At 41.6% G+C, this 23,861-nt stretch overlaps 1 protein-coding gene across 2 annotated transcripts in view; it reads left to right on the top strand.

The window, feature by feature from the left end:
- FGGY (FGGY carbohydrate kinase domain containing) overlaps nucleotides 1–23,861 on the top strand; it is a 380,948-nt gene that overhangs the window by 135,730 nt on the left and 221,357 nt on the right. For both annotated transcript variants that reach the window (XM_036257128.1, XM_036257129.1), the window contains exon 6: nucleotides 9,907–10,022. In XM_036257128.1, the coding sequence (XP_036113021.1) occupies nucleotides 9,907–10,022 (116 nt within the window). The remainder of the gene's footprint in view (nucleotides 1–9,906; nucleotides 10,023–23,861) is intronic.

Below are 23,861 nucleotides of genomic sequence, written 5' to 3'. Positions count from 1 at the left end.
ACATGTTAATAAACCCCACAACATACTTTTTTCCTAAAGTCAATTATTAGACTTAATATTTTAAAACATTTTTAAATGAAAAAAATATATTCTTTATGTTTACTCACATATTTACTGATTTATCATACTCTTCATTCCTTTGTATAGATTTACATTTTTGTATATTATTATTCTCCTCCTCCTTGAAGAATTTCCTTTAACATTACTTGCAATGCAGGTTTTTGGAAATTATTTCTCAGAGCTTCTGTTTGTTTGAAAACGGTTGCACTTCACATTAATTCTTTAAAGATCTTTTTGCTGAGTATAGACTTCTAGATTGATTTTCTTTAACATTTTTTTCAACACTTTAAATATGTCATTCCATTTTGTTCTAGGTTGCATTGTTTTTGATGAGAAGTCTGTAGACTTTTTTGTCTTTATTCCTCTGTAATGTATTGTTTTCCTCTACTTTAAAAATTTCCTTTTTTCACTGTTGTTTTTTCTTTCTCTTGGAATTTATCCTGCTTTGGTTTCACTGAGTGTGACTTTGTAGGTTGATGGCTTTTATCAAATTGAGAAAAAACTTGGCTATGTTTTTTTTCAAAAATTTATGATTGGATGTTGACTGTCAATTTTATGTTGTTGGCTATCTAGATTTTGCTGTCTTTCTTTAAGGAGCTACTTTTTTTGGTAGGTGTTTAATGTACTTTTGGCTGAGTTTTATCCTGTAGAGTCTTAAAAAACAAACAAACCTTTGTTAGAGCAGGATTAGAATGGCCTGTACACAAGGAAATTTCAGTCACACTTTATTTTTTATTTTTTTTTATCCTCACCCGAGGACATTTTTCCATTTTTTGTTCAGGTAGAGTGGGAGGGAGAGAGAGGAACAGAGAGAGAGAGAGAGACATCGATGTGAAAGGAACACATCGAGTGGCTGCCACCCGCACAACCGACCAGGGCCGGGGACAAACTGCAACCGAGGTACATGCCCTTAGCGGGAACCGAACCCGGGTCTCTCAGGACCGCAGGCCGATGCTCTAACCGCTGAACCAAACCGGCCAGGGCTTCAGTCACACTTTAAAGGTATATGTCTTTTAGGCTCTCTACTGAATCTCCGAAATGATCAGTGAGAACATTTCACTCTAGCTTTGGTAACTCTGAGGACTGTTCAGCAACCAGTTTCCCAGGCCCTCTTCACCCAGCACGGGACATCTGTGCACATGTCTGCATCTTAGTAGTCAAAGATGGAGTGGGACTCGGGCAGATTTTTGGGGCTCTCTTTCTGCCTACTGACCCCCTCTTTGGAAGTCTGTGCCACCACAGCTTCCAGCCACCTCAGATTCCCTGAATTCTGATCTCAGCCTCCTGAACTTGGGGCAGCTGCTGTGTTTTCCTTGGCCTCCCTCTTTCTGCTCTGTGGTCTGGCCTGTGCTTCCAGGCAGAAAGCCAGAGTGATCCTGGGACTCACCTCATCTGTTTCCTTCTCTCGGGCATCACAGTCCTGCACGGCCTGTTGTTCAAGCTCTGAAAACACTGTTTCATTTTCCCCCCTGCTTTTCTAGTTGTTTAAGGCAGGGGTATAAAATTCATTATCTGGTACTCCATCCTGTTTAGAAGCAGGAGTTTCTATTATTTCTACTTCAACAACAGTTTCTGTCTTGCTGTAACATTTAACTATATGAGATACTTTTTAGTCTTCAATATAAACTTATTACTTTCTCTCCTTTAATAAAATACAGTGGTAAAATACATTCACAGATCTTCTATTATTAAAACATTCTCTCATGCTCAGCCGGTGTGGCTCAGTGGATTGAACATGGTCCCATGGACTGAGAGGTCCCGATTTGATTCCCAGTCAGGGCACATGCCTGGGTTGTGAGCTGGAGCCCCAGTAGGGGGCGTGCAGGAGGCAGCCTGTCGATGTTTCTCTCCCACATCGATGTTTCTCTATCTCTGTCCCTTCCTCTCGCTCTAAAAAATCAGTAGAAACATATAAAAATAAATTTTAAAAAATTTCTTGAATGTTGTTCAGAATGCATTTTTTCCCACATTTTTATATTGTTTGGGAATGTCTTGTTCAGAATTTTTGTGCCCACATTCATAAGGGGAGAGAGTAGCCTCGGATACTTGATTCCCATACTACCTTTGATTGGTTTTTGTAACATAGTTATATTAGCTTTATAAATAACTTGAAAAGCATTTCTTCTTCTTCAAGACTCTGAAGTACTTTGGAGTGCTCTGTTCCTTGAATTATTTGTTAGAACTTTCTAGTACAACCACCTGGGCTTGAAGTTTTATTTGAGGGATATTTTTTTACTACTGACTCAATTTCTTTAATGGTAATAAATCTACTAAGTTTTCCTGTGTTTTCTTGAATCTGTTTTGATAAGTTCTGTTTTTCTAGTCAATTGTTCATTTCATCTGAATTTTCAAATTCACTCACATAATGTTGTTCATGTAATCTTTATTTTTTTCTATCAACATCTGCTTTATCTGTAGTAGCATCCGCCATTTTTACTCAAGATGTTTGAGGGTGTGCCCAGCCAGTGTGGCTCAGTGGTTGAGCATCTACCCATGTACCAAGAGGTCGCCGGTTCAACTCCTGGTCAGGGCACATGCCCAGGTGGGCCTGATCCCCAGTGGGGGCATGCAGGAGGCGGCCAATCTATGTTCTCTCTCATCGATGTTTCTGTCTCTCTCTCTCCCCTCCTCTCTAAAATCAATAAAGAAAAATAAATACAGTTTACAATTCTGTGAAATTATAGGATCATGGGTAAATTCAAAATTGTTTTTTAAAAAAAGATGTTTTGGGTGTTTTGTTTTGTTTTTACGCCTTCGCTACTTTTTTTTCCCTCAATATGCCAGAAGCTTTTCTGTTTCTTAGAACATGTTTTCATAGAACCAAGTTTGGCTCTGCTGACTTTCTAAATTTTAACTTGTTATTTTATGTCTCATCTGCTTTTTATTTATACTGCTTCTTTTAGATCTCTCTCAGATTAATTTATTAATGTTTTTCATAATTTCCTAAGTTGGCTGCTTAGGGTATTCATTTTCAGATATTTTTCTTTTCCAATAAAAGCTTTTAAAACTCTAAATTTCTCTGTAAAATACCACTCTACCAATCTATTCTCTGCTTGTACTGTGAAACATTCTCCTCTCTCTCCTTATATGAGTATATAGAATTGAGTTTGCTGATTGGATTTGATCCTCTAATACCTCAGCGTTGGTATTAATTATTATTCTTTTGGTTTACCTATTAAAAATTCAAAAGTACAATAAAATCTTTAAGTATGTGTCTCCTTTTAAGTGCTATTTTATATATATATATATATATATATATATATATATATATATATATATTTCACACTATGCTGTTCACCCAATAAAATCTAATGAATGGTGATATTCTTCTTGGATTTGAGCATTTTGTCATTATGCAACATTTCTTCTTGTCTTGCTAATATTTTTTATTTTTTATTCTACTTTGTTTAATATTTATATTGTTATTTAAAATATTTTTAGTCTGGCTGGTGTGGCTCAGTGGCTGAGCGTCAACCCATGTACCAAGAGGTTGCTGGTTCAATTCCCAGTCAGGGCACATGCCTAGGTTGTGGGTCAAATTCCCAGTGGGGAGCATGCAGGAGGTGGCCAGTTGATGTTCTCTCTCATCGATGTTTCTGTCTCTTTCTTTCTCCCTTCTTCTCTCGCTAAAATCAATAAAGAAAAAAAAATTATAAATAAATAAAAATAAAATATATATATTTATTTTTTTCCACCTTTTTGTAAAAAAATCACTTTATCACATTTAAAAACCATTGCTGTATTGTAAATAAGCTGCAGCTTAATTTTAACCCCAGTGTAATTATCATTATCTTTTAACCAGCTGTGGAATTCAGCTCATTCATACTTGTTATAATAACTGAAATAATTGATTTTATTTCTTCTATCCTATTTTTGTTTTCTAATTATATTACATTATCCATTTTCTCTTTATTTTTATTTTATTTTTATTTTTTTTCAGACAGAGTGGGAGGGAGAGAAACATAGATGTGAGAGAGACACATTGAGTGGTTGCCACCCACACAACTCCACCTGGGGTGGGGACAAACTGCAACTGAGGTATGTGCCCTTAGCAGGAACCGAACCCGGGACTCTCTGGTCCGCGGGCTGACACTCTAACTGCTGAGCTAAACCAGCCAGGGCCTTTATTTTTAATTTATTTGCTTTAGTTTGGTTGCAATGACTTGTTAATTTTCTCTTTATTCCGTTTTTGTCCCTTGTTATTTTGAGAGTTCTGTAAGCATTCTGTTTTCATTACTGATTACTTTGTCTGTCCTTAAAACCAACAGTAAACTTATATTCTGTCCAAGCATACATATACACCCCCAAATACTTTTCCTGTGTACCTCTTTTTCAATCTCTGACTTTGAAGTTCCGCTTATTTAGCTTAATCTTTCTAGTTCCAGGCTATTGTTTGATTTTTTTCTTCTAATATAGCATGCCTACTGTGTTTCAAGACAAGTTAATATTACAAATTCCTATTTGCATTATCATCTTCCATTTAGATTTAAATATGTTTGTGTGTATATGTGTATGTGTTCACACCATTGTTTCCTCTGGTCTTGATTTCCCCGATATTGAGATAGTTGCTCTGAGTCAATAATTTTTTGGTTATGTTCCTTCTCAAGTATTATCCTCAGGGAACATATATAGGAAGTTTACTTTTTGAATCCTTGCATGTTGAAAATGTTTTCTTTTTTCCATGACAGCTGAATAGTATTTTGTCTGGGTATAGGATTCTTGGATCATTTTTCTTAATAGTCTGTACATTGTTCCACTGTCTTCTACATTCCAGAGTTGTAGATGAGAATTCCTTAGCTAGTCTAAATCTCTTGCCTTTCTAAGGAACTTATTCTTTCTGTCTGGAAACTTGTATAATTTTCTGTTTATGCTTGAAATTCAAGTATTTCCTGGATTCACTTCCTGGATTTAATGAGTCTTTTAATCTGCAGGCTTAAATCTTCCTTCAGTTCAGTATTTTTTTTAAAAAATTCTAATACTGTATTTATTTAATTATAACAACTCCTTCATCTGCTTTGTTTTCGGGGTTTTTTTTCCTTCTTTTTAAAATAAAAATCCCTTCTGGAATTCCTGTTATTCTCATGTTAGGCTGCTGGATCTGTCCTCCAAGGCTCTTATTTCTTCCCTCGTTATTTCTGTCTTTGTGTCTTTGCTGTGGGTAGTAACATATTTCATTAACTTGGTCTTCCAGATCATTAATTTGATTTTCAACAGTACAAGTGGTTTTTTAGTTCTTCTGCAGAAGTTTAAAGTTTAACATTTAAAATCTTTGTTGTTCAGAAAATCTGTCTTGCATTCTTCTTCTGGTGTCTCACTGCTTTCATTATTGATATTCTCTTTCAATTTTTTCATCACTTCTGTATCCAGGAGCCCTGCCTCTTATAGGTGTTATAGTGTTCTCCCAGATGAATTGATCCCTGTAAGTTAGGTGTTGTTTTTTGTTTTGCCTACTCATTGATTTATGTTCTTTTGATACTCATGTAGGTAGTTATAGTCTATTTGGCATTGGTAAATCTGAAAGCAGGGTAAGGTACAGCAGTTACTTGCGGGGCATTCTGGATCATTCTGGATGGCAGTGAACACACAGCAAGTGGCCCTTCTCCCTGGGTGGAAGCAACACTCTTGTCCAGCCTGGGGTGGGGGTGGGGGTGGGGGTGGGGGTGGGGGTGGGGGTGGGAAGCAAACCCTTTGTTCTGCTACAGCTGCCTTGGCTTCACTCACTAAGAGCATAGTATCCTATATAATTACTCTCTCTTGTGGAGATTTCTGGAGAACCTGTGGCTTCAGATGCACTCTCTAAATTTTGCAAATTCTGTTGATTTTATACATCTATATTGCCTAGGAGTTGACTTAGAGAAAGCCAAATGAAAAGGATCCTAATGGTGTCTCATTCATCCTGATGGAAAATGGAGTTGCCAGAGAGATCTACAGATGTAAAATTTTCTGCCTCCTGGGCTCAGTCATCTTCACTCCAAACATACTCTCTGGCCACTGAATCCGATATTCTATGAGGACTGAGGCATCTCTCTCCTGGCCCTTATAGGGGGGAAATCTCTTTGGAGTAACTTAGTTATGCCTTAAAGTGTTGAGTTGTTTCACTGGTGCTCTGTGACAAACCATAGCCAATGCTCAGTAGTTCAAGACAATAATCAGGGGTGGTTTATTTAGGCTGTGCTCTGCTGGGTGGTTCTTCTGGTCTCAGATGGACTTCCTCATTTGGGTTTTGGCTGCCTGGGGTGTCTGATCCATTGACCTCTCATTCTTCTCCTGGGACCAGTGGGCCGTCCCAGGCAGGATCTTCTCATGTCGATGCCAGAGGTCAAGAGAGCAAGCAGAAACACATAATGCCTCTTGAGGCCTAGACTCGAAACTGGCATGCTGTCACTTTGCCTCATTTTTTTTTTCTTACCAAATCCAGTCACATGACAGAATACAAAGTGTAGAAGTAGGAAAGGAGGTCCTGCCCACAGTGGGGGGAGGGGTGAGAGGAGGAGAGGGCACACAGCACTACAAATCAAACGGCAAAGGATGTGGAGATATGGAGAGCCATAGACTGGAGGCCATAAGCCCAACCTGCCTCAGCTTGTTAGGAGCGACTGCACAGTATTTCCAAGTGCTAATGCTCCCTCAAGGCAGAGAACCGTGGGTTTAGCTCAGAGGCAGCAAGGACACTTTTGAGGAGGAGATGACAGTGGGACTGGATCATAAGGATGGTTTGGAGTTCGCCAGGTAGACGAGGATCAGTGAAAGAAACAATAATCCATTCAGACGAAGGAGCAGTCAAAGCAGAAGCACAGAAGTCTGTACACGAATGGGGTATTTGGGGAGTGAAGAGCTGTCCTATGTGGTTTGATCATTAGGAACAATCTTTCCACATCACCTTTTCCTCCACATTACTCTTTGCAATGAGCTATCATGGAATTTCAGGCATTGTGCCCAAAGGAGTTACCTACTGTGTGCTCTTCGGAACGTGCTAGACAGGTGGCTGCCTTCTCTGTACTGCCAAAAAAATTGTCTGGCTCAAATTAGGTGAAGGATTTAGCACACATGTATTAAGTTTCTACTGGCTCTATCGCTCCTTCAATAGATCCATGCCATGTAGCTTAGCTCATTGTTTCTACCATCTGTGTGACATCTGAAAAACTTCATTCATGATAAATGATCAATTTGTTTGCTTTACAAATTTAGACTTCACAAAATGCCACCTCCTCTGTGGAGCCCTTCTTGAAACTTCTTTCCTTCTTCCTCCTACCAGATCCTATCAGGTTCTCCCGTTGAAAGTTCTCATTTGTCTAATTCCTTCAGAACATTTCAGCTATTTGTTAGATGTGACTTTAGGTATGATTGTTTGATTTATTTCTGTCTCCTTAATTAGACTGTCAGCTTATACGAGAGCAGAGGACCAGATCTTCATACTACTGGTTCCCCAGGGTCCAGCATAGTGCTGGGGTCACAGTAACTGAAAATGAAATGTTTAATGGGTGAGTGAGTAGATCTATGTGAATGACTGAATGAGATGTACCTAGTTGACTGTATGAGATAGGTTTCTCTTTAAAACTGCATGAGCACCCTGACCGGTTTGGCTCAGCAGTTAGAGCGTCAGCTCGCGGACCAGAGAGACCCGGGTTCAGTTCCCACTAAGGGCACATACCTCGGTTGCAGTTTGTCCCTGGCCCTGGTTGGGGTCGTGTGGGTGGCAACTGGTCAATGTGTCTCTATTACATTGATGTTTCTCTCTGTCTTCCCCCTTCTCTCCCTCCTGCTCTATCTGAAGATAAATGCAAAAATGTCCTTGGGTGAGAATTAAAAAAAAAAAAAATGAAAAAAAACAAAACTGCATGAGCAACCCAGATTTACCATTTACCTGTGACAAGGTGGACAAATCATTGTTTAGTGCTTCCATTGAAACAGTATCTGTTGTGGCTTGACCTGTGGCTGAAGGTGGACCAGGTACTGGTGATGCCAGAGATGATTAGGGCTGATTTTGCTCTGAAGGAGTTGCCGGTTCAGCGGGAGAGATGGAGAAGTGAGTGGGCAAAGGCAGTTATTATGGTAAGTGTTAAGATAAGGATATGTCCTGATTGGGACTTGGAGAAGAGGCTTTGGGCCTAGCTTGCTTTCCACTGAGGCTTCAGGAAAAGGGATAATATGAGCTGAGTCATGACTTCTAACTAGGAGTTAGATACACACAGGAAAGAACATTGTGGGCAGAATGGAGCCAAGGACTCAGTGCACAGGGAAGTCAGACAGCAAGGCAAACTATGGGCAACTGTAAATAATTCAGCAGTGCCCTGGCTGGTTTGGCTCAGCAGTTAGAGCATTGGCCCGCGGACCAGAGAGTCCTGGGTTTGGTTCCTGCCAAGGGCACATTCCTCCGTTGCAGTTTGTCCCCAGCCCCGGTTGGGGTTGTGTGGGTGGCAACCACTCAGTGTGTCTCTCTCACATCTACGTTTCTCTCTCTTTTTTCCTCCTTCTCTCCCTCCCGCTCTATCTGAATATAAATGCAAAAATGTCCTCGGATGAGGAAAAATAAATAAGTAAATAATTCAGTAGTACAGAATGGAACGAGCAAGGATGGGATTGGCAAGAGGAAACTGGAGGTCACCATGGCCATATCATAAAGGGTCTTTTAAGCCCTGCAGAGGATTGGACTTTTTCCCGAAGGTAGTAAGGAACAGTCAGAGGGTTTTCATCAGGGGTTTGATAGCATCAAATTTTATTTTATGAAGTCTGAACACAATGTGGAGAACAGACTGGAAGTTGGTAGGACTATAGGGAAGATGATGAGGAAGCAGTTAATTCCACGGCGTGATAAGGGCTGTGACAGAGGCTAGCTGTGCGCTCTGGGAGCATGAGATGTACCGCCCCGAACTGGGGCCTCAGCCCAGGCTGATGGAAGCGTCCGCATTACCAGGCTGAAGAAACTGGGAGGAATTTTCCAAATAGGAGTGAGGCAAAGGCACAGAAATATGGAAGAACATGATTTTGTTCAGAGAACTGCAAATGATATTTTATGGCTGGAGTACAGAATCCTAAAGGTGAATGGATGAGAAATGAAGCTGGAGGGGAAATCACCTTCTAGCATTTAAATCTTCCACCTAGTAAATACTGCTTTCGAGTGGAGCGACCGTACATATACCAGCCACTTTTTTTTCCTTTTTATTGAATTTATTGGGGTGACACTGGTTAACAAAATTATACAGGTTTCAAGCGCACAGTTCTACAACACATCATCTGTACACTCTATCAGCTACTTTTAAAAATATTTTTGTTATAGAGAATTTTGAACATGTACCAAACAGAGTAATATAATAAATACCCTTTACCTGTCACTCAGCGCCACAGCCACCAACTCATGGCCAATTCTGCCCCAATCATAACACCATTCACTTCCCCTTCTCTTGCAATTTTGAAGCAAATCCCAGATGTCATCTCATTTTATACGTAAATAGTTCAGTCTGCATCTCTAAATGATGAGGCTTTTTGAATAACCACAATTACCAAATTACCAATATCATACCTAAAATTGAATAGTAATGCTCAATATCATCAAATAGCTATCAGTGTTATAATTTCTAATGATCTCACAAATGTCATGTAAATATAAACATACAGATATTTATGTTCAAACAAGGTCTAAATAAAGAGCTGAGACTCTCATGAAAATGAAAAGGGGTTCTCAGTCATTAGCAAGTGTCACTGGGGCCTTTGGTCTAAACAGGGATGTGTAATCACCGAGTTAGGTTCATTCCACTTAATACTACTGCAGCGATCTAGGCAGGTATTTGGCAAAACATAAAGAAGCCTAGCTCATACTATTGGCTCTCCCTCTTCCCATTTCCTTAGGTCTCTCTGCTCCCTGGTGTGCAAATGGACATATTCGGCAGAGAAAGGCTGGGACGACAGTTTCTGGAAGATGATTGGTTTGGAAGACTTTGTTGCAGATAACTATGGCAAAATAGGTAAAATTAATAATAAATTTGGAGTGATTATGGCTATGTACATATGAGGACATTGGTGAGTTTTTTATTTTTATGAATTAAAATACAGGGACATAGCCCTGCTTTAACAAGAGAAATGAGTAAATTAAGATGGTTAGGTCCCCATGGTGGGGCTGGTAGGAACTGAGTGGGATATAGGCTATGAAACTGCATTGAAATAGAGACGCTCAGACATTGGGCTAGACTGATGAAGGTATTTGCATAGAGCAGCTGGGAATAGCATAATCAAGGGTGAGGAGGGGTGTATGGATCATTTCCAGTCATTACAAGTAAAATGTTTTGCAAGTTAGGTTCAAGGAATCAGGCAAGGTCATAAACAGAAAAAACGAATTGAAGAGCTCAGAATGAGAAGAATCAGGAACAAAACAGAACTGGGACATGAGCCAGTGGTTTCTGACTAAGCTTATAGGGTTTCAGACTTCCAGTTTTAGTGGCACTGGCCAGACAGGAGAGGTGTGGGTGACTAATGGGGGCTTACCTGGTGAAAAGGATTCAGATACTAGATTTATATAACAATAGCTGACATTTTTTTGTTGTTGTTGTTGTTGAAAGTATTACACATGTGCCTCCTTTTTTCCCCCATTGACACCCTCCTCCCTACTCCTGCCCCGCCCCGCCCCCACCTTCAGCGCACTATTTTCTGTGCCCATTGGTTTATCTGTGTTCTGTGTTCTTCCCATCCCCACACCCCCCTTCTCTCTGAGATTTGTCAGGCTGTTTATCTACTTTCATGTGTCTGGATAATAGCTGACATTTTAAAATTTAAGGTTTGCATGTTCATTTCATAGAAAGATGTTTATTTCCTGTAGTTAGTACTTACAATTCCAGTAAGCTGACATCAGGTAAGCAATTATACCTGATTAAATAAAAATACTTATGTATTGTTCAGTGTTTCAGCTGGGATGTTATAAAAATTAAAGGTACAGTGGATTAAACAAGATAGGTTACTTCTGTTTTATGTGATAGAGTAGAGACAAGTGACTATCAGGGCACCTCTTCTCACATTCTCACAACACAGCCTCTGACTTGGGGTCCAAGAGAGCTGCCCTGTTCTCATCAGTTCCCAGCCCACACGGGGAAGAATGAACAGACCAGAGAAATCCATCCACGTTCTTTTGGAGGGAGCATAACCTGGAAATGGGCCAGGCACTTCTGATCACATCCCATTGATCAGCACTTGTTCCCAAGACTCCGCTCGGCTGCAAGGGTGGCTGGGAAATGTAGTCATTGGCCGGGCGGCCATGCATCTATTCATATGACCAGCGAAAATGTGGGCGTTTTGCTTTAAATATTGATTATCAGCTAGTAGTATCTGCCACAACTTTGAGCCACCCTGATAACTGAATCACATAGTAGGTTATTATAGTTCAACCTTTCTATGGTGGAGTCCTCATGACACCCCTGTTAAAGTTCAAGAATATAATGATAGAGGCATGAAAGATCAAAGTGGCATCTATATTGTTATATTTTAGAGAGCATAGCTTGGTTTCTATGGTCTCTTCAAATGCTAATAGCTAAATCTGGGGGAAAGAACAAAGCCAGGGTAGTCTGCAGAAAGAGCCCTTTCTGAATTTCTGTGGCTCAGTTGCAGCCATCTCAGGATCAGAGCTGGGAGAGAAGAGGGGAGGAGCTCAGGACCAGGGGAAGAGAGGATGAAGCAAAGCAGCCGTCATGAGTCATCATTTACTTTCCAAGTCCTTTTGCAGATGATTTATTTTATACATTATCTTGTTTGGCCCTCACAAACCTGTTTGTATAGGTATACCTATTTCACAAATGGGAAAACTGAGATTTGGTTGCTTTTCCACTATTACGTTGTAGACTCAGTATTAGAACTGGGTCTCTGACTCCATACTTTTCTACTAAAGCAGACAGTCTCCCTTGGAATATACGAGACTGAGGGAACTAATTTGGCTATATGGTAGACCTACAGTGGGATTAGGCAGCAGTTCAATATTTAGCATCCAAAGCCAACCTGAACTAGATTGGAACAAGTGCAGATACAGTTACATTGCATATTAGGGCTTGACCATATGGATTTTGGGGAACACAAATAGCACCAGGGTACTAGTGCACTGGTCATTAGAGCTAAGGCATGGCTACTTAGTCCTCAGTCCCCAATCTGGTGTTTTGGAGGCTCCCCATGAGCTTTCTGTCTTGATAAAGAACCATCAGGATTAAGTGTCAGGGGAGAAGCTCTTGTCCTGTGATTAAGGGATGCAGGCAAATTGGATCTACAACACTGAACTGGAGCTAGGGTAGTTTAGTTCCAGCACTACCTGTGAACTTGGACAAGTCTCATACAGTTTCTTTCTAAGGTTATGCCTATGAAAGATATAATTAATGGTAGTAATTAAAACTAATCATTTACCACTTCTCAGGCATAGTGCTATTGAATTACGACCATGACACTTTTACATTTTCAAAACTCTGTAATGGAGCCCGTTTTATTTATCCTGTCCCACAGCTGAGAACTAAGGTTTAGAAAGTGGAAATGTCTAAGGAATCATCGCACAGCCTGCTAGTGATGGGAAGAGAATTCAAACCTATGTTTGGATGATTCCAAACCCTGCTCTAACATTTTGCTATACTGACTTCCAAATAATATTGATTGTGTTGCCTGTAGCAGGTAGCACATAAATAGTAATCCTCCTTCTCCTTCTATATTTCAAGCACATTTCTACGTACTTTCACATACCTTGTTGCAGGTAGTTCTCATAACCAGTTACCGTGTTCACAGATGAGAATCGGAGGGATAATCTGCTAACTTTTTGTAACCACATACACAGCCAATAAATGATGTCAGGATTGAAACCTTCCCAGGGGGAGAGCCCAGGAGGAATGGCTGTTTCACTGGAACGCAAGTTTCAATGTCAATTACTTAGTTGTTCAAATAATTTCTTAAATGTATGTGCCGCCCCCCAAATCTGGTTGGTCTCCCCTCAGAGTTCCCGTGGTATGCTGAGCCTCGCTGATTACAGTACACAGTGAGGACCAGTTTACATGTCTTGATTCCACATTAGACTGTGAGCTTCTTGACATCCGGATTTTCACTGATTTACCTTTGTATTCCTGGTCCTCGCATGAGGCATGGCACCTTTTAGTAGCTAAACGACTATTTGATTAGTAAGTGGGTAAATTAATGACTGAGCTGGCTGGAGCTGGGATGTTGGTGCGTTTTGCCTTTAAAGCAGTAATGATGTTTACTGTTTTTAGCGGTATCTTTGGTGACTTGGGTCCAACTTCAACTCTGATTTCTGATTATAGCAGGTCCTCAAATAACATCATTTCATTATAATGTTGATGAGAATATATATGTGTGTGTGTGTACATGGTCCTCTGGTTTCCTCCCACCTCTTCAATATGTGCAGGCGATGTGCGTTGTGTCTACATGGTCCCATCTGAGTGAAGAGGGTGTGTGTGAGGGTGCCGCGGGGCAGAACAGTGTCCCGTCCAACACCGGTTCCCACCTGTGCCCTGAGCTGCCAGGAGAGGCTCTGGTCACCTGCCCCCGAATTGGAATAGTCAGGTTAGAAAATAATCATCTTAACTTGCTTTTATTACTCTTTCTTAAATGTATCTATAGCTCACATTTATTTCAGTCTTTAATATTAGAAGTGTTTTAGGTCTTTATTTAGAAGTTTGCTGATGTTTTTGTGACCAGAAATATGCCACAGGGACTTAACTGTTGTTTATATTCATTAATATAGGGTAAAATTAGTTTCATTATACATCGTTTCGCTTCAAGGCGCAGTTTCTAGACCCTTTCGGCAATGTAAGAACTTAACTGTGTTTTAACTTTTTCACGCTTTCCCTCCTCTTCCACGAGATTCATGTTTATTTTAATTATTATATTACTAAAACCTTTTTATTGAGGTATAATTGACATACAACATTATACTAGTTTCAGGTATACAAAGTAATGATTTGACATTTGTATACATTGCGAAATGATCACTACAAAAGTCTAGTCACCGTCAGTCACCAGTAAAAGTTAGGAATTAATTTTTTTTTCTTGTGATGAGAATGTTTAATATTTGCTACCCCAGAAACCTTCATATATGCACTGAAATACCATTGGTTATAGTCAACAAGTTGCACACGACATCCTCATGACCTATTCATTTCACACTGGAAGTCTGTACCCCCTCCAACCCTCCCCCCAACCACTCTGTTCTCCATATCCATGAGTTTCATTTTGGACTTTTTGTTTTGTTTTGTTTTTTAGATTCCTCATATAAGTGAGATCATATGGTATTTGTCTACCTCTGTGTAGCTTAATTTCACTTAGCATGATACCCTCCAGGTTCACCTGTGCTGTCTCAAATGGCATATACACTGCGTCTGTATCCATTCATCCATCAGTGGACACTTAGTTGTCTCCGTATCTTGGCTATTGCAAATAATGCTGCAGTGGACATAGGGGTAAATATATTTTTGAATTAGTGTTTTAGTTTTCTTTGGATAAATACCTAGAAGTGGAATTGCTGGATCTTATGGTAGTTCTATTTTTTTAATTTTTTATAGGAACCTCCATACTGTTTTTCATAGTGGCTGCACCAATTTACACTCCCACCAATAGCGTACGAGGGTTTTCTTTTCTCCATATCATCACCGATACTTGTTATTTTTTATCTTTTTGATAATAGCTATTCTATCAGATATGAAGTTTACATTTCCCTGATGATTAGTAATGAGCATATTTTCATGTGCTTTTTGTTCATCTGTATGTTTTCTTTGGAAAAACGTCCAGTATTCAGATCCTTTGCTCATTTTTAATCAGGTTGTTTGGTGGTTTTGTTTTGTTTTTGCTATTGAGTTGTGTGAGTTCTTCATATGTTTTGGATATTAACTTCTTATTGGATGTATGCTATGCAAATATTTCTTCTATCCATTGGTTGCCTTTTAATTTTGTTGATGGTTTCCTTTGCTCTGCAGAAGCTTTTTAGTTTGATTAGTATATTAGCTCTTCTAATAGAGACATACCTACAGGAAATATTCATTAAAAGTCCATAATGTTAATCTAGCAGAAAATTTCCAGAGTGACTTTATTAGATTTTGCCTGTTAAGTTAATGGATTTTTAATGGATGTCCTAAGGAGACATATCATTATCCAGAATATTGCCATACATGAATTAAAACTTACCCATTTATCAAAATTAATTGTGGGATGTTTCCTTTGATGTTCATTTCTGGTGATTTGAACTTGGAGTTTCAGTCTGAACCAAAAGTGGACGATACTAAGGAAGATGTTATCTCTCAGTTGTGACTTTCAGAAACTCCTCTGGAAGCTACCCTCAGACATTCTTTAGCAATTCTTGGAACTAGGAAAAATAAATCTCGGAAGCCTCCTAGGAAGTGTTCAACATTTCCAGTGGACTCATTGCCTGTCAAGATGTGGGCAGTGTAGTGCAAAACCTTTTAGCAGATTTGAGCAGAGCATCGTGGATTTGTGAGCATTAGTACAATTACCATAATTCGCTCCATGTGGAGCTTGTAGCCAAGTCTTTACCAGCCTTCCTGGACTCGTGCAGTAAATAAATGCCTTCCCCGAAAACTGAACACCTCAGCAACTGATGGACTTATGGAGGGATGTTTTTGAAATAAATTATTTATGAAGTGTAAGTTAGGGATCAAATGCAATATTTATATGTTGCATTTCAAGGACAGGGAAGAACTTTTCATTGTTTGAAGTAACTACATGCAAGTTTTCAAGAATTAAAATATTATTACCTAACGCCTTCCTTCAGGAAGGTATTTGGATGGTGTAGTTTGAGAACATTATAAAAGTAAGGAAAAAACATTTTTTTGAATCAAAATAATATAGTAGAAATTTCTTTACAGTGGAAACTATCCAAGTTGATTTAATGTTCAAAATTAATGAAGAAAACATAAACCCAGTGTTTTGTAGGGAATTATATATTCATAGTCCAACAGAATGATCAGCGTCAATAAATTTTGACCTTCAACTCCCTGTGACTCATTCCCAGGTTGCCTATCTAATCCTAAACATCCATCAAAAGCAAACAGGAAGGAAGAGATCAGCAGGGAGAAGAGACCCTTAGGAAGATAAGCAACATCCCACCTGTTCTAATCGATTATCCAGGCTGGCTTTCAGCCTGCCCCAGTCGCCGTCCTCCTTCCTGGGAAAAGCGCTTCAGTGTTTTAGTGGGGCGGGCCTCTCTGAAAACGCGTGTGTACGGCATGGCCAATTATAGAGTGATTATCTGCATCACAGGAAGGGCTTTGCTATGGAAAAGGTTTCAGCCCTGGCCGGTGTGGCTCAGCGGTTAGAGCGTCGACCTGCGGTCCTGGGAGACCCGGGTTCGGTTCCCGCTAAGGGCATGTACCTCGGTTGCAGTTTGTCCCCAGCCCTGGATGGTCGTGCGGGTGGCAGCCACTCGATGTGTTCCTTTCACATCGGTGTTTCTCTCTCTCTCTCTGTTCCTCTCTCTCCCTCCCTCTCTACCTGAACAAAAAAATGGGAAAATGTCCTCGGGTGAGGATAAAAAAAAAAAAAAGAAAAGGTTTCAGTGTGTTAGCCTATAGGTCATTCATTATTTTGGGTCAGGCAAAGAAGAAACGTAAAGCCCGGCTAGAGGGAGTTGGTAACCGTTGAGTGAGAGGCAGAAACGAAGATAAAGCGTGAAGGAAGACAGTTCCTGCAGGGGAGGGAGGCTGCCGTTTTAAAACAGGTTTTCTCTCCCTCGGTGAGACTGGGCACATCATAGGTACTGATGAAGCGATGCTACTGGGTGACAGACAGTGATTTCATTTTGTAAATTCAGGGTTTGCCGTCATTTTCTCAAGAACATGTTTGGCACTTAAGAAGGAGCTCCTGGGGAAGACATCCTCCAACCTGAATGGTAGCGGCCACTCAGCCTCAGAGACTTTTCCATGACAGGGGATATTACAGACTCTTTTCACAGGAAACAAAACTTATTTGAGGAAGATTGGGAATGTCACTTTTCTGTAGAGTGAAATGAACCCTGCAGTTAACTGAAGCTGCATCTTACAGATTGTCGTCCCGTAGGCTTGAAGCTGTAGATCAAGTATGTGTCGAGGGCAGAGATGCGCCATTGCTCACTACTGTTCTGCTCTAAAGTCCACCCAGTTTGAGGGGATTCAGAGCCACCTGAAGCAAAGGGCAGCACTGGCTTTGGTCAGACTGGACTAGAGGGCATGGGGACTTCTACTTTTCTCTCGGAAGTGGCTGGGGCCTGGCACCTGCATGACACTGACTCAGTGCACTTGTTGGCACACTACGGAGCTGGGATAGAGACAGACGACCTGGCCGGGCTTGCTTCAGCCCTTGGTCTGCTTAACTCAGGAACTCAAAGAGCCCACGGGCCTGAGTGGAGGTAGTTTAAGAAGAGAGACTCATGCCCAGCCTGTGCTGACTCCATTTCGAGGCTGTGGCTCTACTTGGTTAACGTTGCCCCATGGATATTGGATTTTATTTTTTCAAGTCTCATGGATCAGCTGAGCGATTCCTCTTCTGATGGATGGAACAAACTAGAGTGCAGAAGCAGGAGATGGCCGTGTTCACCTTGGGGCCACTCCTGGAAGAGAGAAGAGGAAATCCCCAGTGGAAACATTTCTAAGGGGTTTTCACCAGCAACACTCATCGTGACCAGTGTTAGGAGCCAGAATCCAGTGATGTCATTTATAGTGGGAGGTATTATAAAATCTCTTTTAAGCTATGAAAGCCCAGTGTTCTGAACTTGCCCAGTAGAACTGGGCATGTTTACAAGGCTTCATGCATTTATTTCCTAGAATGTGAAACTCGTCTTTCATTTAGAGCTTTGTTGAATTGCAACTGCACATTGGTTTCCCAAGCTATCGGAGCTGTTTTTAGTCATTTGTATTGGGAGGCCTTTGGCCACAGGTAATCACATTCTGTAGGTCCCGTGGGGCCTGTGACACCCCTCATTTCCGTGGCCGGAGCCTCTATCTTATCCCATCTCCTTTTATCACCCTTCCCATTCCTGTTCACGTGATAGAACAAGGTCTTTCCAGTACTTGAGGCAAGTCCAGATTATCTGAGTATTGTCCTGTCTTATTTTATCCTTTAGAATAAAACTTTTGCCTGGTGGAGAATGACGTAGAGGTCTTCATGTCAGTCTGTGATCCATCCAGTCATGCATCCAACCCCACTGAGTGCCAGGTGCTGGGCTCAGTACTAGAGATACAACAATGAATTCACCACAGTCGGCCCCCTTGGGAATCTTGTCTGTGCAGCAGAGGGTGGGGATACATGAATAAGTCAGTAATCCTCAGTGTTTTTCAATAAGTCTGAAGAGACCCAAAATACTGTGGCAAGCAGAGCAGGAAGTCACTAACAACAAGAGGTGATATCAAGGAAGTCTACTCATGAGAAAGCATTTGACATGGGCCAGAAATTTATGAGCGGTAATTTCCCAAAGACAGGAAGAGGACATCCAAGAAGAAACAGCACAGGCAGAGACCTGGAGCCCCGGAAGGGCATGTGGCCTCTGCCTCGCCGGGTGTGGCCGGAGCACAGTGGGGGGGTGGGACACGAAGGACACTGGGTTTAATTTCTAATGGGGCTTCTGTGAAGGCGGGGCCACTGGTAAGAGAATCAGCATAACAAGATTGGCTCCACTGCTCTCAAGAGATAGTTCTAATTACTACTCCTGCCAATGCTATAAATAAAACTGAGGGCTGTTTTAGAAGTTCTGTAGCTCCTGTGAAGATGAGCATGTGTGTGTGTGTGTGTGTCCCAAGCCCTGTTCTTTACTCACATACAGTATCCATTATTTATCCCCCCTTCCATAAGGTTTGTTGTAAAATTGAAATGAGATACCAGACACCATAGGACAGTGTGGTGTATGAAGCCCATAGACTTGTTAGCGGTTATCACTTTTAAGTGAACCTTGGCACCTGCAGGGCGACAGGCTTCACTGCCTCCACACTCTGTACCCTGCCCGTTGGGCCTGAAAGAAGTGACTGCGTTCCCCTTTCTCATCACCCTTGGATTCCCAGAAGCACTGTTTCAGCTGCTGGCCCTTCCAGGAATAGGCCTGCAGAGCCAGAAGGGCAGGAGGCAGTGATGACCGCATCATGTTGTAAGGCAATGGCTTTCAGAGGTTTTGCTGGATATAAGGTTTCATGTAACTGCTCCTCCTTTCAGTGTGGCATCTGGAAGATATTTGGAAGCCCCCAAAGGGTGAGGTCAGTCTCCTCCTATTGCTAGACACTCAGTTAATACCAGAGCTGAAAGGGATTGTGGAGATTTTGCTCTAATGCTCTCATTTTATAGGTGAAGAGCCAAGACTCAGGGAGTAGGGTGAATTTTCTTGGTCCTGGAGCATTTCCATGACACAGCTGAGACCAGAAACCAGGTCTTCTGACCCCAGTCCTGTGGCTGTTCTGCTATCCCATGCCACCTTTCCTGTTTGACATCGTTCAACAAACTTGGGTCCTTTAGCCAACTTAGAAATGATTACTTGAAAAGGGTTATGAGCACCAGATCCATATCACCAAGGCAAAGACTTACGTAGGTGAATTCACCCAATCCATTGTTCAGTTTTCAACCTTTATTGATTTTTAGAGAGAGAGGAAGGGAGAGGGAGAGAGAGAGAGAAACATCAGTGTGAGAGCAGAAACATCAGTCAGCTGCCTTCTGCATGCATCCTACCAGGGATCGAGCCCACGACCTGGGCATGTGCCCTGACCAGGAGCTGAATGGGCAACCTTTCAGTGCACAGGATGATGTCCAACCCACTGAGCCACACCCTACGCAGCAGTCTTCAACCTTGCAAATACAGGAACTGGACTTTGCCCAAGCAACCAGAGATAGTTGCATCTAAGAACATATCAATCAAGCTCTAAAGCAACTGATTTAGATAAACTAAAATAAGGACTATATTAGCCGTTGTCTATTCTAGTGGTGGAGAGTTGGGTCGCCAGAGCCAAACATGCATGAGTTCAGTCTGGCTCTGTCATCTGCAAGCCATGCCCTGTCATATGTATTATTGGGTGTGGTACTTGATTTTTTTGAGCTTTAATTGGTATGTTACGGAGGTGAATAGGCATATTGTGAGGATCAAAGGGAATGATGCAGGTGAAGCTCCTATCACATACTAAGTGTGCAAAAAATGTTACTTCTTACCACCTTAACAACTGTCCATTCTCCTGAACTGCAATTCCTCTCTAGGTGATAGGACATGTCTGCCAAAGCCAAATTCCCTTGGAGAATTCCATGTAATTATTACCAACTTATTCTGACTTTGGGGAATGCCTTTTTCTGAGCTCCACTCTTGGGTTCACATAGCTTTTTTCCAAGCAGGATATAATCAAAGTAATCAGATTTCTGCTTCTAAATCATAATCACATTCTAGTGTTACTTCCTTGAGACGTTACCTTGATCAGAATTATAGGTTTATTCTTCAGTCCCATAGCACAATATTTAGCCATCCCCCCCACCTTCCACACACACACACACACACACACACACAAGAGCACATATCCATAGGCAAGTAAAAAGTACAGGATAGGCCTGGATGGTGTGGCTCAGTTGGTTGGAGCATCGTCCCATACACCAATAAGTCAGGGGTTCGACTCCCTGTCAGGGCACATACCCAGGTTGCAGATTCGATCCTTGGTCAGGGTGTGTGCGGGAGGCAACCAATCAATTCAGTGTTTCTCTCTCTCTTGCCCTCTCCAGTCCTCTCTCTCTGAAATCAATAAAAGCATGTCCTCTGGTGAGCATTTAAAAAAACCAAAATGGCCCTGGCCGGTTTGGCTCAGCAGTTGGAGCATCAGCCCGCGGACCAGTGAGTCGCAGGTTCAGTTCTGGTCAAGGGCACATACCTTGGTTGCGGTTCATCTCCAGCCCTGGTCGGGTTGTGCGGGAGGTAGCCAGTCAGTGTGTCTCTCTCACATCAATGTTTCTCTCTGTCTCTCTCCCTGCCACTCTATCTAATGATAAATAGAAAAATATCCTCAGGTGAGGAATTTAAAAAGTGGAAAAAAAAATGAAGTAGAGGGTACATTGGTAATAATTAACTAGGAAACTCAATGACTAATGTTCCTATAATGCTTCATGACTTTAGAAGATAATTTTTTATGCACTCTCATTTATTTTTCCCACATAATTTAAAATGCAGGTTTTCGTAACACTTGGGGAAACTAGAAGTCTTGAACTTTTGAGTCAGAAAGACCTGGGATCAAGTCCCAGACTGACCACTTATTGGCTGTATAACCTTGGGCAAGTCACTGAAGTTCTCTGAGACTTAATTTCTTCATCTCTTAGATAGGTAGGGATACCTACCTTGCATGGTCCTGTGATGGAGTGATGATGCATATAAATGTATAGTTTCTAGTAAGACTCAAGTAGACAGTCGCTAAATTAGACAATGGAGTAAGATTTAGTGCTGTATCATAGTGACAAATGGAGATAGTATTGGATGCCCCTAATGACAAGTCTTATGAACAACCAAAAAGGACTTTTGATCATTATATTTAAAGGAAGGAAAACTGAGAAGGTAGGGCTAATTGTGTACAAAGACATGAGCATATCAATAACTGAATGAAAAGAGAGAGGAAACACTCAACTGGTGATTTCCCTTCTTTGCTCCATTCAGTAACGTAACGGTGCTAGGCACTGTGCTGTTTGTTGGGGACCAGTGGTGAGCCAAAGCCAACAGGGTTCCTGCCCTCCTGGAGTTTCCAGTCTAGTGGAGAGAGCATTAATCAACCACTCACAGGATTGCCACTGAGGTAGATGCTGCAAATGCTTGGGGGTCATATAATCAGGGGACACGACCTTGTCAGGGAAACCAGGAAACGTCTGAGGAAGTGATGCTTAAACTAGGTTGACGTGCAGTAACTGTGAAGAGGTGAGAACAGTATTTCGGACAGAGGGAACAGCATTTGCAAGGACTCTGGCAGGGAGGAACGTGGCAAAAGAAGGCCGGCATGGCTAGAGTTGAGAAAGCTGCAAGGAACAGGATGGAAAACGATGTTGAAATCATAATCCCAGAAAACCAGCTCCCATCAGACCAAAAGTGGTTGAGAGAAAATGAAAAAAAAACAAAAAAAAACCCGAGAGAGTATTTTGATCATCTCAATCGGTTTTATGTCTTTATGCCCAGCTTGATATCCACAACTAGGAAAATACGTTTCAGTTGTGGTATTGGAGACACTGAGAATATAATTGAGTTGCTGCTCAGAGATAGGAAATGGTCATTTATTTGTCCTTTTCTATAAGTTTGATTCCTAAAAACTATTGACCTGTGTCTTTCATGTTAATGATACAAGATATCTTGGTATTTCATATGTATTTGTGAAAGAACATGCCATTAAGAATTGGCCCAGGTTTGCTATGAGTAACTCCTGTTCGCCTGACCTTAGGTGGTACCTTTTCTTGAATTTTTTTTCGCAGTAACCCTCCCCTGTCTGGAATGATGGGGCGTAGCACAAGCTCCAGTACCTGTGCTTATATCTTGTCTGCCTGCTTTCGTACCCTCAGCCAGTGCCCATGTTTTAAGGCTGTTTTCTCTGCGTAGCATGGAGCTCCTCTGACGTTCTGGGAGAAGAATGAATGAACAGTATGACACCTTGCAAAGCTGCTTGTGTTCTAATCACATGGAAATTCAAAATTCAATTTTGGAATCCCGCCCCCCCCCCCCCTTTCTTCTGAGAGTTTTTAACCTGGGACTTGCTTTTAGATCTGATTGGACATCTGACCTCATGCCATTACTGTCCTCCATTTAGAGGTCATTTAAATCAGTATTCTTGGAAGGCAGCCATTTCCACAGGTTGCTCTTCTGTGTTGCATGTGGCCTGTCATAGCTGCTGCCTCCTCTGCTTAGCTGCTCTTGCTCGCGTAACTGGTGGGTGGTGACCTTGGCCTTTGAGGTGGCCCCTACCTCTGAATTCCTAGCTCCTCTGCAGTGCCCTTCACCCCAGCTCTGTGGAGTTTCGATGGTGAGATACCCATGACCTTTTCAGTTTCCCAGCACGGGCTAACCTTTCTGAGAATCCACATCAGAAGGCTTCTGTGGTTAGGTTGGCAGGTCACCGATTGACTAATGGCCTCTCCGAGGTTTGTTGGCAGATGCTGACTGCATTGCCGTGAACCCTATTGATCCCAGAAGTTTGCCTGCTCCTCAGACAGCCTCTGTGGACATGAGAGGTGATGAGTCACAGCTCCACCACCCTGCCACCCATCTGTTCTCATGGCACAGAAAATGAAGATGATCTCTTTGTGGTATTGTAAAACCTAGAAAGACATTAAAAATTCCGTTAAACTTTTATGCCCTTTTAGCTGTTGAAATGTGCAATCTATTAGGAGGAGGGGAAGCTCTTGCGATTTTTCCCTACTGCCTTCACTTCAGAGGCTCCTTCAGGGACCAGGTAACGATTTCACGTTGTTTATTAATACTTCATGTTCTGCCTCCTGCCCCCATCTCTCCGACCAAGGACTTTGCGTTTGTCTAAATTCAAAGCACAGAAGCTGTCCAGGGATCTTTAAGAGACCGGGTTTGTGTGATGTCTTGTTGTGGACATTAATGTAAAGATCTGTTGTTTCAGAGCTTCTGGGTGGGGGTTATTTATTTTTAAAATGCACTTCAGGGTAATGGAAAGAAATTGAGTTTTGGAGCCTTGTGGACACGAATTGGAACCATGGCTCAGCCATTTACTAGCTATGTGACTAGTATCGAGCAGGGTACTTAACCTATGAGGACCTAAGTTCTCCTACCTGCCACAGTGAGAAAGCAATACCTGAGTAATGCCTGGTAATTAAGATGACCTCACCCAGAGACCTCATAA

This window comes from Molossus molossus, unplaced genomic scaffold, assembly GCF_014108415.1.
Source record: "Molossus molossus isolate mMolMol1 unplaced genomic scaffold, mMolMol1.p scaffold_m16_p_12, whole genome shotgun sequence".
NCBI classification, from domain to species: Eukaryota; Metazoa; Chordata; class Mammalia; order Chiroptera; family Molossidae; genus Molossus; species Molossus molossus.
The sequence above is the reverse complement of the archived record's forward strand: the minus strand, read 5'-3'. Positions and strand labels throughout refer to the sequence as shown.